Source organism: Salmo trutta, chromosome 38 (genome assembly GCF_901001165.1).
Source record: "Salmo trutta chromosome 38, fSalTru1.1, whole genome shotgun sequence".
Taxonomy (NCBI): Eukaryota; Metazoa; Chordata; class Actinopteri; order Salmoniformes; family Salmonidae; genus Salmo; species Salmo trutta.
The window spans coordinates 2503887-2518339 of NC_042994.1; the positions used below are offsets into that span (position 1 = coordinate 2503887).

At 42.5% G+C, this 14453-nt stretch overlaps 1 protein-coding gene across 5 annotated transcripts; it reads right to left on the reverse strand.

Moving 5' to 3' along the window:
• Positions 1 to 1733: 1733 nt before the first annotated feature.
• LOC115177741 (zinc finger protein 271) lies at positions 1734 to 14403 on the reverse strand. 5 transcript variants are annotated; one of them, XM_029738696.1, is made up of 4 exons: positions 14098 to 14403; positions 13273 to 13457; positions 8051 to 8185; positions 1734 to 4248 (listed from the first exon to the last, which is right to left on the reverse strand). In XM_029738696.1, exons 3-4 carry the CDS (start codon positions 8178 to 8180, stop codon positions 2378 to 2380), a joined length of 2001 nt encoding a protein of 666 aa, XP_029594556.1. In that variant the 5' UTR covers positions 8181 to 8185; positions 13273 to 13457; positions 14098 to 14403; the 3' UTR covers positions 1734 to 2377. The 5 variants fall into 5 exon arrangements, with proteins under 5 accessions (XP_029594556.1, XP_029594554.1, XP_029594555.1 ...); XM_029738694.1 differs by having other exon boundaries at positions 8051 to 8228; positions 13273 to 13412; positions 14098 to 14402; XM_029738695.1 differs by having other exon boundaries at positions 8063 to 8228; positions 14098 to 14402.
• Positions 14404 to 14453: the final 50 nt, after the last annotated feature.

Consider the following 14453-nt stretch of genomic DNA (forward strand, 5'->3'; position numbering starts at 1 on the left):
CAGGGTCACCCAATTTAAAGATGGCCGTTATTATGGCCGACTTCCATACCCTTGGAAACACCCCCAGACCAAAAGATGTGTTGGTGACCTTAGTAATGGGGCCAATGAGTGACCCTTTGTAGTTTTTAAGAAAGGTAGTCCAGCCCAAACACATATTTGGCTTTAGAGTTCTTTAGTGAGCTAATCACCTTGTTCACCTTTGACTCAGAAACCTCCCTTATGATGAAGACAGGTTGAGCGTCATTTACTAGCACTGAGCCCAAGAAACCAGTGGAGGGGTTCTGTGTCAGTACCCTGACAGAGTCAATAAAGTAGGAATTGAAGGCTATTGCTATTTCGACTGCATCCTGTGTTAGATTGTTATTCACCATGATTTCTAGTCTTTTTGTAGTGTTACTATGGTCTTTCCCTGTTAACTTTTTTAGATTCTCCCAGATCAATTTAGAATTTCCCTTTGCTTCACCAATTATGTTAATAAAAAAGTTTGCCTTGGCCTGTCTGACTTCTTCAATCACCTTATTTCTCAACATGGTAAACCTACGTCTGTCATGCTCTATTTTGTATTTTAGGGCTGTTTTTAGAGCATAATCTCGTTCTTTCATCCATTTCCAGATTTGTCTATTTAGCCAAGGAAGAGTGCTCTTTTCGCCAGGTTAGGATTTGACTTTCTTTAGGAAGCCATTTATTGTAGTCTGGATTGTGGATAGAAAAACCTGACTATCAGCTTCCACATCTGTATAGGACAAAAGATCATTCCAGTTAATTCCCTTAATTGCATTTTCAAAATAATTGAATTCACTCTTAGGTATTCTTAGTTGATCCGGCTTTCTAACAGTAGAAAGGTTAAACCTGCTCTTAGAAAACTTTCTGCCTATAAGTGTCAGATTATGATCAGACAGCCCAGTAACCATATTTAATGATTTAGTCACTCTCTCTGGTTTATTACCGAACACCAATCAATCTGTGTTTTAGCGCAACAAGTCACCCTGGTTGGACCTTTAACTAGCTGTGTAAGGTCAAAGGTATTAGTGATCTGTTCGAGGGTTTTTCTACAAGACTTGTCTTCATAATTAATGTTAAAATCTCCCTTTAAGATGACCTCTTTCCCAAAATCACATTCCCTAAGCATGTTATTAAACTGATCAAAAAACACACTTTTGGTGGAAGGTGGTCTATACATTCCAATAAGGGTAAAAGACATTTAGGGACAGTGTAACGTTCAGGCCAATGCATTCTAGTTCATTATCACATGACCACTCAATTTGTTTACATCGGTCTGCCATTTTACATGATAACTTGGATGTTGATATGTGCAGGGCAGTTCCACTGTTGAGCCTTCACAGCACAGATACTCTGATGGGTGTAAGTCATGTTGAAACAGTTCTGACCCAGAACACCTAAAACAGTAGGAGGCCCATTCATTTATTCAATTCGTTTCTTCTATTATTACTACACTGAACAACAATAGAAACGCAACATGCAGCAATTTGTAAGATTTTACTGAGTTATAGTTCATATTAAAAAGATCTGTCAATTGAAATAAATGAATTTGGCCCTAATCTATGGATTTCACATGACTGGGAATACAGATATGCATCTGTTGGTCACAGATACCTTAAAAAAAGGTAGTCAGTATCTGGTGTGACCATTTGCCTCATGCAGTGCGACATCTCCTTCCCATAAGATAAAGGATTTAATGTATTTTCGTACGGAATACATGTCGTGGAAAGCACTACCAGGGACTCAGTCAAACTTTAATGAATAATTATTTATCAGCAAGCTGGAGAGATTCCAACAAACTTAATACACCATAGTACACGTCGGTCAGGAGCTCTTTCGGGGCAGTCCCGTTAGTTCTCTTATACACTGCTTACACAGACAAGTTATATTTGCATGGTTTACATTATTCATTAATTCATGATTAACGTTTGGTTCCTGCATGTGACTGGCACCGTCTCCTATCTTAACTTACAGAACATATTCTGGGCCTTCTGCCAAAAAATCTGAGGGGGTCATGACCGTCTCCCCGCTCATATCTCTACCCAGCACCTACAGGAACCAATGATTGTATGAGACAAGATGTACAATTTCTCTTCAAACAACATTTCCCCAACACATGAATACACACCTAGTATTGTTGAAATATTATTCTACATTATAAAGTTATTTAATGGATAATAGGAATTAATTAAATAAGATACAGCTATGAACACCCCCACCCCATCACACACACAGCACTCCTACTCCAAGACGCTTGATACATATGGATCCAGAGCTGCATATTATGCTACACAGGTTACCATGGTAATCAGGCTTAGTAAACGGTTACAAAATGGGAGATAACATCTTGTAAAGAGTTATTTCTATTCAACTTTATTTAGGAATCTGGAACAGGTGCCAGAGAGGAGGGAGATGAAAGAAAACATGTTTGAGCTTTCTGGTGTTTTTTCAATGACCCTGAATGAGCAAAGCTCTTTCCACATAGACAGGAGTAAGGTTTCTCTCCTGTGTGTGTGAGCTGGTGTGTAGTCAGGCTGGAGTCTTGAGAAAAACTCTTTGCACACTGATCACAGCTATAAGGTTTCTCTCCTGTGTGTATGCGCTGGTGTTTAGTCAGGTGTTCTGACGTCCTGAAACTCTTCCCACACTGATCACAGCTATAAGGTTTCTCTCCTGTGTGTATGAGATGGTGTTTGGTCAGGGTGAAATCTCGAGCAAAACTCTTTCCACACTGATCACAGCTATAAGGCCTCTCTCCTGTGTGTATGCGCTGGTGTATAGTCAGGTGTCCTAAATTCCTGAAGCTCTTCCCACACTGATCACAGCTATAAGGCTTCTCTCCTGTGTGTATGCGCTGGTGTGTTGTCAGGTATCCTGAACGTTTGAAACTCTTCCCACACTGATGACAGCTATAAGGCTTTTCTCCTGTGTGTATGCGCTGGTGTGTAGTCAGAGCTCCTGAATGATTGAAGCTCTTCCCACACTGATCACAGTTATAAGGCTTCTCTCCTGTGTGTATGCGCTGGTGTGCAGTCAGGTTTCCTGAACGATTGAAGCTCTTCCCACACTGATCACAGCTATAAGGCTTCTCTCCTGTGTGTATGCGCTGGTGTGCAGTTAGGTCTCCTGATTGATTGAAGCTCTTCCCACACTGATCACAGCTATAAGGCTTCTCTCCTGTGTGTAAGCGCTGGTGTATAGTCAGGTGTCCTGATTGATTGAAGCTCTTCCCACACTGATCACAGCTATAAGGCTTCTCTCCTGTGTGTGTGCGTTGGTGTTCACTCAGGGTTCCTGAATGATTAAAGCTCTTCCCACACTGATCACAGCTATAAGGCTTCTCTCCTGTGTGTATGCGTTGGTGTGTAGTCAGGTGTCCTGAATGATTGAAGCTCTTCCCACACTGATCACAGCTATAAGGCCTCTCTCCTGTGTGTATGCGTTGGTGTGTAATTAGGGATCCTGAAAGAATGAAGCGCTTCCCACAATGATCACAGCTATAAGGCTTCTCTCCTGTGTGTATACGCTGGTGTGTAATTAGGGATCCTGAATGATTGAAGCTCTTCCCACACTGATCACAGCTATAAGGCTTCTCTCCTGTGTGTATACGCTGGTGTGTATTCAGGTGTCCTGAACGATTGAAGCTCTTCCCACACTGATCACAGCTATAAGGCTTCTCTCCTGTGTGTATGCGCTGGTGTGTAGTCAGTTGTCCTGAACGATTGAAGCTCTTCCCACACTGATCACAGCTGTAAGGCTTCTCTCCTGTGTGTATGTGCTGGTGTGCAGTCAGATCTCCTGACATCCTGAAGCTCTTCCCACACTGATCACAGCTATAAGGCTTCTCTCCTGTGTGTATACGCTGGTGTGTAGTCAGGGCTCCTGATTGATTGAAGCCCTTCCCACACCAATCACAGCTATAAGGCTTCTCTCCTGTGTGTATGCGTTGGTGTGTAGTCAGGTGTCCTGATTGATTGAAGCTCTTCCCACACTGATCACAGCTATAAGGCTTCTCTCCAGTGTGAATCCGCTGGTGAATTATCAATTCTGTCTGTTTAGCAAAACCCTTCCCACAGTCAAAGCAGCGGTGGTGAGGTTTCTTCCCTATAAGTCTCTGCTCGTGTTTACTGAGATGTTCTGATCTGAAGAGACTCTTCTGGAGAGACGTCTTGTCAGCATCATGTTGTTGTTGAGGCTCCCCAGATGATAAGCCCCTCCCACTGAGAGAGCAACGGTTAGGGCTGTCCCCTGTGAAACAAAGATAATGAATAGCAGGTTAACTGATGGGACTTATGATAAATGCAGAAAATTGTCTATCGAAATAAACGTGCGACCATGTTATTTTTGATTAGCATATTTGATCCTGAAATTCAGACATCCGAAGTTAGTTTTCACATACAATTTCTAAGATTCATACTTTCAGTTTTTCCCCTAACTCACTGCTGTCATGACTTTCCCTCCTGGGTGATGGTCAAAGAGAGCCCCCCCTCCTCTCCCACTTTAATGACCAGCCATAAACTTTCTCTCGTGCGAGGCAGTATAGAGAAGTCAAAAATCCTTTGTGTGTGTAGAGAGAGAATCTGCCGCCAAAACGCCAACATCCAAAAGTAGATAATGAAACAATATCTCTCACATAAAGAATGTGGGAAATGGTTGGTGGGGATTCAAACAATAATCATGTCAAAACAGTTGTTTTGTGTATAACTAAATACAGTTGAAGTCGGAAGTTTACATACACCTTAGCCAAATACATTTAAACTCAGTTCACAATTCCTGACATTTAATCCTAGTAAAAATTCCCTGTCTTAGGTTAGTTAGGATCACCACTTAATTTTAAGAATGTGAAATGTCAGAATAATAGTAGAGAGAATGATTTATTTCAGCTTTTATTTCTTTCATCACATTCCCAGTGGGTCAGAAGTTTACATACACTCAATTAGTATTTGGTAGCATTGCCTTTAAATTGTTTAACTTGGGTCAAACGTTTTGGGTAGCCTTCCACAAGCTTCCCACAATAAGTTGGGTGAATTTTGGCCCATTCCTCCTGACAGAACTGGTGTAACTGAGTCAGGTTTGTAGGCCTCCTTGCTCACACACGCTTTTTCCCGTTCTGCCCACAAATGTTCAATAGGATTGAGGTCAGGGCTTTGTGTTGGCCACTCCAATACCTTGACTTTGTTATCCTTAAGCCATTTTACCACAACTTTGGAAGTATGCTTGGGGTCATTGTCCATTTGCGACCAAGCTTAACTTCCTGACTGATGTATTGAGATGTTGCTTCAATATATCCACATCATTTTCCTTTCTCATGAAGCCATCTATTTTGTGAAGTGCACCAGTCCCTCCTGCAGCACTGCACACCCACAACATGATGCTGCCACCCCCGTGCTTCACGGTTGGGATAGTGTTCTTTGGCTTGCAAGCCTCCCCATTTTTCCTCCAAACATAACGATGGCTATTATGGCCAAACAGTTCTATTTTTGTTTCATCAGACCAGAGGACATTTCTCCAAACGGTACGATCTTTGTCCCCATATGCATTTGCAAACCGTAGTCTGTATTTTGTTATGCGGTTTTGAAGCAGTGGATTCTTCCTTGCTGAGCGGCCTTTCAGGTTATGTCGATATAGGACTCATTTTACTGTGGATATAGATACTTTTGTACCCGTTTCCTCCAGCATCTTCACAAGGTCCTTTCCTGTTGTTCTGAGATTGATTTGCACTTTTCGCTCCAAAGTACGTTCATCTCTAGAAGACAGAATGTGTCTCCTTCCTCAGCGGTATGATGGCTGCGTGGTCCCATGGTGTTTATACTTGCGTACTCTATTTTGTACAGATGAACGTGGTACGTTCAGGCGTTTGGAAATTGCTCCCAAGGATGAACCAGACTTGTGGAGGTCGACAATTTTCTTTGAGGTCTTGACGGATTTCTTTTGTTTTTCAGATGATGTCAAGCAAAGAGTCACGGAGTTTGAAGGTAGGCCTTGAAATACATTCACAGGTACACCTCCAATTGACGTCAATTAGCCTATCAGAAGCTTCTAAATCCATGACATCATTTTCTGGAATTTTCCGAGCTGTTTAAAGGCACAGTCAACTTAGTGTATGTAAACTTGTGACCTATTGGAATTGTGATACCACGAATTAAAAATAAAATGATCTGTAAACAATAGTTGGAAAAATTACTTGTGTCATGCACAAAGTAGATGTCCTTACAGACTTGCCAAAATTATAGTTGGTAACAAGAAATTTGTGGAGTGGTTGAAAAACCAGTTTTAATGACTCCAACCTAAGTGTATGTAAACTTCCGACTTCAACTGTATCTCTGAAATTGTACGCATTCAAGGGGTCAGGTTTACATTAAATGTTGTAAAACTTATGATTAAATATGAAACTATTTGTGAGAAGATGAAATGCGATTTTAGCCTTCTAAATGAGAATTGTTTTCATATAAACTTTTGCCAAGTCTGTAACCACGCCCACGTGAGCAGACATTGTGGCAACGTGATGGAACCGCCCTCCAATGCGAGTGCATAAAAGGACTCCTAACAAAATGTACATTAGACCAGAAAATGTGGAGTGGTGAATACACGTTGAAATGGTTGCAATTTAAATAGAGACCATAACATGCCGGGGTTGCTGCCGGTGTGGAAAGTGGTCGTAGCTGTACTATGAATAATCAACCATTGAGACCAGTATACGGACGGTGTTGAGCCGGACGTCACGAATGGTTAGACTCTACCAGACCAGAAAGTGGTAAGACTCAAACTCTCGAGTTAAGAAGACATAGACAACATCGGAACATTCAGTCTGCAGCTGTTCAAGTACTGTAGTCCAGTAAACTCGACCGAGGACCACCGCGTGTGTACCTTTTGAAGGATCCAGTCTAACGAAGACGAGAGGGGAAGAACATTTCCCTCCCACCACCGTGTGGTACTCTGATGTATCCACTCCAACAAACACTTCCAGAACAAAGAAGCCTACAACTACGGACACTGTGACCTCTGGTAGACAACCAGAGACTTCAATCGAACTACTCCCCATATAGACAGACCGTGTGATTTCAACAGAGAGACGACCAAGACATACAAGCGTAAATATATACAATGCAATTATTTTCGGATGAGCAGTCATTCATGTGCAAGGTATTCATTCTCATGAGCATAGCTTCCACATGTATGTACCAGCCCACACTCTTGGTCTCTCCCGCTCTCTTTATCTTGCCCCTCCCTTTCATTGTGTGACAAGCCGTCATATCGGGTTAGTCAACTAGGGACTTTTCATTGCATGATGTTAGTAATCAATTCAACCTATAACTGTGTGTTTATGTATTTCTATGTGGGTAGTCACCCACGTGGGATATGCTCCTAAAAACCAATGAGGAGATGGGAAAGGCCGGACTTGCAAGCCCGTTGAGTGTCACAAATGGAACCAATTTCTATTTGACGATCGCTGACTCCCGCGAGCAGTGTGGGTGCAATGATTGAATAACATTTATGTGCACGCGACGCGAGCAGTGTGGTCAGCATGTTACTTTATTTGGCACATAGGCACTTGGTATAGTAATATTTTAATTCAATGTTTTGAAATGGAAAAAAATACATGTATTAAGTTGTACATGACAGAATGTTAAAATTAGGTGAGAAATATTTTTGGACCAAGGTACACTTTAAAATGGGTGGAACTCCCCAGATATTTTCATCAATATATAATTAATCAATGAATGACTAAAGTGCATAAAGATGGCAGAATTCTGATATGACGTCACTGTTTTAGCACCATCTACTGAGTTTTGAAACTACGGTGCGCAACATTGTTCAATGTTCCATTAAATCATCAATCTACTTTTTTGGTTTTTCAAATTGCCAGCATCTTGAAGTTAAAATTGGGATCATGTTTACTGTGCTAATGACCATACCAACAGTAAAGGAGAGCAATGTAGAATACAGTGAACTCAGCAAAAGGAGTAATTTGTGGTAAGTACATGCGGGCCGCCATCTTTATGCACCTCTGCTATTGTTAAAGAAGCAGACTGTAGTCTAATCTACACACCATGGTTCTTACTTAATGAAAACAAATCTTCATCTTCCTTATCTTCTCCTCCTCCTCTCTTAGTTCCACTCTGCCCCGGTGTTTTCCTGCAGTCGACCACACACAGCAGTAAAGCAGTACCGGGAGACATTTGACCTGGGGACTCCGGGAGGGTAGAGGGGAACGGGTTAGCTTTGTCCTGTTGGACACAAGAAATATTAAACATAGTTAATCATTAAACTAAATATTTGATTAATTTAGTCTACACCTCTGATTGATTTGGGTGCATCCCTAGAATAACTCATTTTTCCTCAAATGTTCAATCGTTCACTACTTCCCACTAATCTAATAGCATTGGGTTGGCGGAGGCATGGGCTAGTCAGAGTTTCCACCATATTTATCATTCCAGTCATTTCCTTTCGAAACAAAGAGGAAGAGGCGACTTGTGGCTTATGTGATTGAATATATACGTTTCATAATGATTAGGTTGTTACGAGTGTACTGATAAAAGGACACGTGACATGCCAGCAAATGAGAAAAAAACACTGAAGGGCCAGGTCGACACTAGTTACCACAGGCACAAAGTCATAAACCACGCACATTTCTAAAGTGTATCTTCTTAAAAAGTAATTTTAAACTTGATCTTAACCACACTGCTAACCTTATGCATGACCCTAACCTTAAAAGCCTGAACGTGGACAGAATACAAGTTTTGGATGGGTGGGTGATAACCAGGAGAGACAGATGGGATTGTATTGCAGGGACTTCAGCCCCACGGTACCTATCCCTGTGAGTCCACCATGGCTACTCCCACCTCCAGTAGTTGATTTACAAGTGGTGGAGAGAGTACGGAAAGACAGGGAGGGGGTTGATCCATAAGAGTTCTTTAAAAGGCGACTGGAAACTGTAAATCAGTACTTTTTGCCCCATTTATACAGATGGATCAAAAGACCCAAGGACAGGTCAGACTGGATCAGCCTTTGTTGAACAGGAAAGTGGGGTGGCTGTCAGGAGAAGTATTACAGAGCTGATGGCCATACTGTTGGCCTTGCAGTGGGCGGAGGAAGTCAAACCAGACAGCGTAGTTCTATGTTCTGACTCATGTGCTGTGTTGATGAGTCTGCAATCATTTAGCTCACATAGCAGACAAGGAGCACTACATGAGGGAATTCAAATTCATGCCCGGGTGAGAGAGATGGGTGTCCATATAAGCTTTGCTTGGGTCCCGGTCCATGTGGGGGTGGAAGGGAATGAGGAAGTAGATGTGCTAGCTAAACAGGCCCTTAGGAGACAGGAGGTGGAGGTGCCAATGAGCAAAGCAGAGGCTAAGGGAATGATATGGGCAGAGATGGCAGGAGCAGTGGAACAGTGACAATAAGGGCAGGCATCTATTCATTGTTTACATTTTAGTCATTTAGCAGAAACTCTTATCTAGAGCGACTTACAGGCGCAATTAGGGTTAAGTTGCTCAAAGACACATTGACAGATTATTCACCTAGTCGGCTCGGGTTACAGGCCCAACACTATAAACCACTAGGCTACCTGCTGCCCCTATTCCAGGTACAGAGTAAAGTAGGGGAGGATGGTAGGAATGGACAGAAGAGAGGAGGCTATCCTTACAAGGATAAGAGTGAGGCACAGCCAGCTGAATAAGTTATTAAATGTGATAGGAAATCATTCAACAGGAAGATGTGATTACTGCCAGGAAACAGAGACAGTGGAGCATGTACTGATGCAGTATGATAGGGAAAGAGAGAGACTGATCCAGTATGAGGTAGAAAGGGGTACAGGAATTGAGTTTGATAAGCATACTGAGTAGAACATCGTTAGATACAGTCACAAATATGTATTTTTTTAAGAGAAACGGGGCTGGCAGATGTGATCCCTGTCGCTGGCCCATACTCCAGTACAGTAGGTGGCGTAATGCACAATCCACAGAAGATGTCTTTTCATCCTTAGAGTGTCTGGTGATATACATTTTTAAACATTTTATTTCACCTTTATTTAACCAGGTAGGCTAGTTGAGAACAAGTTCTCATTTACAACTGCGACCTGGCCAAGATAAAGCAAAGCAGTTCGACACATACAGTGAGGGAAAAAAGTATTTGATCCCTGCTGATTTTGTACGTTTGCCCACTGACAAAGAAATTATCATTCTATAATTTTAATGGTAGGATTATTTGAACAGCGAGAGACAGAATAACAACAACAAAAATCCAGAAAAACATATGTCAAAAATGTTATAAATTGATTTGCATTTTAAATGAGGGAAATACTGTAAACTCCGGACTATAAGCCGCAACTTTTTTTCCCACGCTTTGAACCTCGCGGCTTAAACAATGACGTGGCTAATATATGGATTTTTCCCGCTTTAAATTTTTTTCTCTCCAAAAAAATTCATCCGTTTTTTGGCGGCACGAAGCTTACATTAGACCAATGAAATTGACGAATGGGTTAAGGTCAAACAACTTTTTTGTTCACTGTTTAGATTAAATCGAGCGCTCTCAAACTTCATCATTCTGATTATGGTAGTCATTTTGTCACCCTCATCATGGCAAAGACACGGAGAAATGCATATGATGCAGCTTTCAAGTTGAAGGCGATTGATCTGGCTGTTGGAAAAGGAAATAGAGCTGCTGCACGGGAGCTTGGTCTTAATGAGTCGTGAAGACGTAAGACGTTGGAAACAGCAGCGCAAAAAGACAACTAAAGCTTACTGCTAATTTTTTATTTTTTTGTTACAAGCCGTGTTTCGTTAAAGCCTATTTATTTTTGTTACAAGCCGTGTTTCGTTAAAGCCTGTGTAAGTTCATTCGTTTCAATGTACCGGTAGGCACCTGCGGCTTATAGACATGTGCGGCTTATTTATGTTCAAAATAAATACATTTAAATTCAGTGGGTGCGGCTTATATTCAGGTGCGCTTAATAGTCCGGAAATTACGGTAAGTATTTGACCCCCTCAATCAGAAAGATTTCTGTCTCCCAGGTGTCTTTTATACAGGTAACAAAATGAGATTAGGAGCACACTCTTAAAGGGAGTGCTCCTAAAATCAGCTTCTTACCTGTATAAAAGACACCTGCCCACAGAAGCAATCAATCAATCAATCAGATTCCAAACTCTCCACCATGGCCAAGACCAAAGAGCTCTCCAAGGATGTCAGGGACAAGATTGTAGACCTACACAAGGCTGGAATGGGCTACAAGACCATCGCCAAACAGCTTGGTGAGAAGGTGACAACAGTTGGTGCGATAATTCGCAAATGGAAGAAACACAAAATAACTGTCAATCTCCCTCGGCCTGGGGTTCCATGCAAGATCTCACCTCATGGAGTTGCAATGATCATGAGAACAGTGAGGAATCAGCCCAGAACTACACGGGAGGATCATGCCAATGATCTCAAGGCAGCTGGGACCATAGTCACCAAGAAAACAATTGGTAACACACTGCGCCGTGAAGGACTGAAATCCTGCAGCGCCCGCAAGGTCCCCCTGCTCAAGAAAGCACATATACATGCCCGTCTGAAGTTTGCCAGTGAACATCTGAATGATTCAGAGGACAACTGGGTGAAAGTGTTGTGGTCAGATGAGATGGAGCTCTTTGGCATCAACTCAACTCGCCGTGTTTGGAGGAGGAGCAATGCCGCCTATGACCCCAAGAACCCCATCCCCACCGTCAAACATGGAGGTGGAAACATTATGCTTTGGGGGTGTTTTTCTGCTAAGGGGACTGGACAACTTCACCGCATCAAAGGGACGATGGATGGGGCCATGTACCGTCAAATCTTGGGTGAGAACCTCCTTCCCTCAGTCAGGCTACCTCTGGCGAGCACATGGAGGGCTGTGCGGCCCCCCAAAGAAATGCCACCCCACACCATGACTGACCCACCGCCAAACCGGTCATGCTGGAGGATGTTGCAGGCAGCAGAACGTTCTCCACGGTGTCTCCAGACTGTCACGTCTGTCACATGTGCTCAGTGTGAACCTGCTTTCATCTGTGAAGCGCACAGGGCGCCAGTGGTGAATTTACCAATCTTGGTGTTCTCTGGCAAATGCCAAACGTCCTGCACGGTGTTGGGCTGTAAGCACAACCCCCACCTGTGGACGTCGGGCCCTCATACCACCCTCATGGAGTCTGTTTCTGACCGTTTGAGCAGACACATGCACATTTGTGGCCTGCTGGAGGTCATTTTGCAGGGCTCTGGCAGTGCTCCTCCTGCTCCTCCTTGCACAAAGGCGGAGGTAGGGGTCCTGCTGCTGGGTTGTTGCCCTCCTACGGCCTCCTCCACGTCTCCTGATGTACTGGCCTGTCTCCTGGTAGCGTCTCCATGCTCTGGACACTACGCTGACAGACACAGCAAACCTTCTTGCCACAGCTCGCATTGATGTGCCATCCTGGATGAGCTGCACTACCTGAGCCACTTGTGTGGGTTGTAGACTCCGTCTCATGCTACCACTAGAGTGAAAGCACCGCCAGCATTCAAAAGTGACCAAAACATCAGCCAGGAAGCATAGGAACTGAGAAGTGGTCTGTGGTTACCACCTGCAGAACCACTCCTTTATTGGGGGTGTCTTGCTAATTGCCTATACTTTCCACCTGTTGTCTATTCCATTTGCACAACAGCATGTGAAATTTATTGTCAATCAGTGTTGCTTCCTAAGTGGACAGTTTGATTTCACAGAAGTGTGATTGACTTGGAGTTACATTGTGTTGTTTAAGTGTTCCCTTTATTTTTTTGAGCAGTAATATATATATATATATATATATATATATATATATATATATATATATATATATATACAGTGTGTGCAAATGAGGTAAGGCAATAAATAGGCCATGGTGGCAAAGTAATTACAATATATCAAATAAACACTGGAATGGTAGATGTGCAGAAGATGAATGTGCAAGTAGACATACTGGGGAGCAAAGGAGCAAGATAAATAAATAAATAAATAAATAAATACAGTATGGGGTTGAGGATCATCTAACTTTCAAATCAGTGGAGGTGAATAAGTACACACTTTAAGAGGAATGAGAGATAATTAAGTAATAGACACAGATTCCTACACATGATAAAGTAGTAGGTTACTTTGCTGAAGGAAGAAAAATCCCAACAAGTTTTACTGTCGTTTTTGTCCATCCATTAAATCCACAGGAATGTGGTGGATCACAGATTATGAAAACTAGGCCTAGACATTTTATATAGCACATCTGGCCTATACTGTTAAAAGGAAATCAAACCTACCGGATCCATTTTGGAAACTATTGTTTCTTCAGCGTTTCTTCACCAGATAACTTGTCTTAGACAAGAAGTTTGTTGGCTACAGTAGTACAGTTACTTTGTTTTAAGTGTTCCGGGAGTCGAAATTTCCTTCCGTAGGAGTCCTGAACGACACACAAAACATGGCGACAATTTATCTTCCTTCGGATCTGAAACCAGTAGTAAACAAAAACTTCAATGACAGCTAAACTTAAAACACATATGACATTACAGCGCCACAATAATATTGTCGCCGAGTTAACGTTAGTGTTTGATTCATATAACCCGTTTTGTCATAAAACTGCTTAGCTAGGTAGCGAAATGCTAGCTAGACTCAGGAGTTCGGGTAGGGACATATGTGCTTCAGGAGCCTGTGGGTTTGATATGATTCCACCATGGGCAACAACACCTGGCTACTAGTTCGTTTTCTGACATTTTTCAACTCAGAGCTCGTTTATCCACTGACCACCGCATTTGAAAGAACTACGGGCTGGCTCGTTAGCATTCTGGCTCACACTGGCCATATATTAGCAAAATACACAACACTCTCGATTTAAAGAGTTCAGAGAGAAATATTTAATGAAAGGAGAATATAGGAATCCCATTCGTTAATGAATGGAGGAACGTATATCGCCTCACCCAGCAGACTGTTGAACAATCTGGTTCACGTTGTCATGCTGGGTCACGCGGTTGCTAAACGAATAGTCAGGGTATGAGTCGAGAAACCTGCTTATTTTCCTCCACAGTAGATAATGTCACGATTCCAAAACTATGCGATATTACAGAGAACAAGTAAATTATCTCACATACCGGAAAATATTTGTAAAGACGAAATTGTTCAGCTTTTTCTTCTTCAGTGGACTTTATTGGTGGGTGTCATCCAATATGTTGCATTATCGCCCCCAGCTGGACTATGGTATAAATTCATTATACTTCAGGGCCGCCTTGTTTACAGTATGGGTCGCGACCCGGACCTGTTAATGGGGGGTCGCGGCGTGTCAGTGTACATTAATAATTGTTTCATTAATTACTGGAATTAATTTGGCCAACTGCATCTGTGCTCTCTATTCTGTGCGCTTTCTGCTTAATTAAGCAGCGGTCTCTGCTCTGTTTGGCAGCTGCGCGAGTGTGAGAGGGAGATGCCTGTGTGCTTCCGGGTTTACCGG

Coding starts and splice junctions, on each gene's coding strand:
- LOC115177741 (XM_029738694.1), bottom strand. Junction 4,249..8,050: donor TTCATTAAGTAAGAACCATG/GTGTGTAGATTA, acceptor TTTGTTTCACAG/GGGACAGCCCTAACCGTTGC.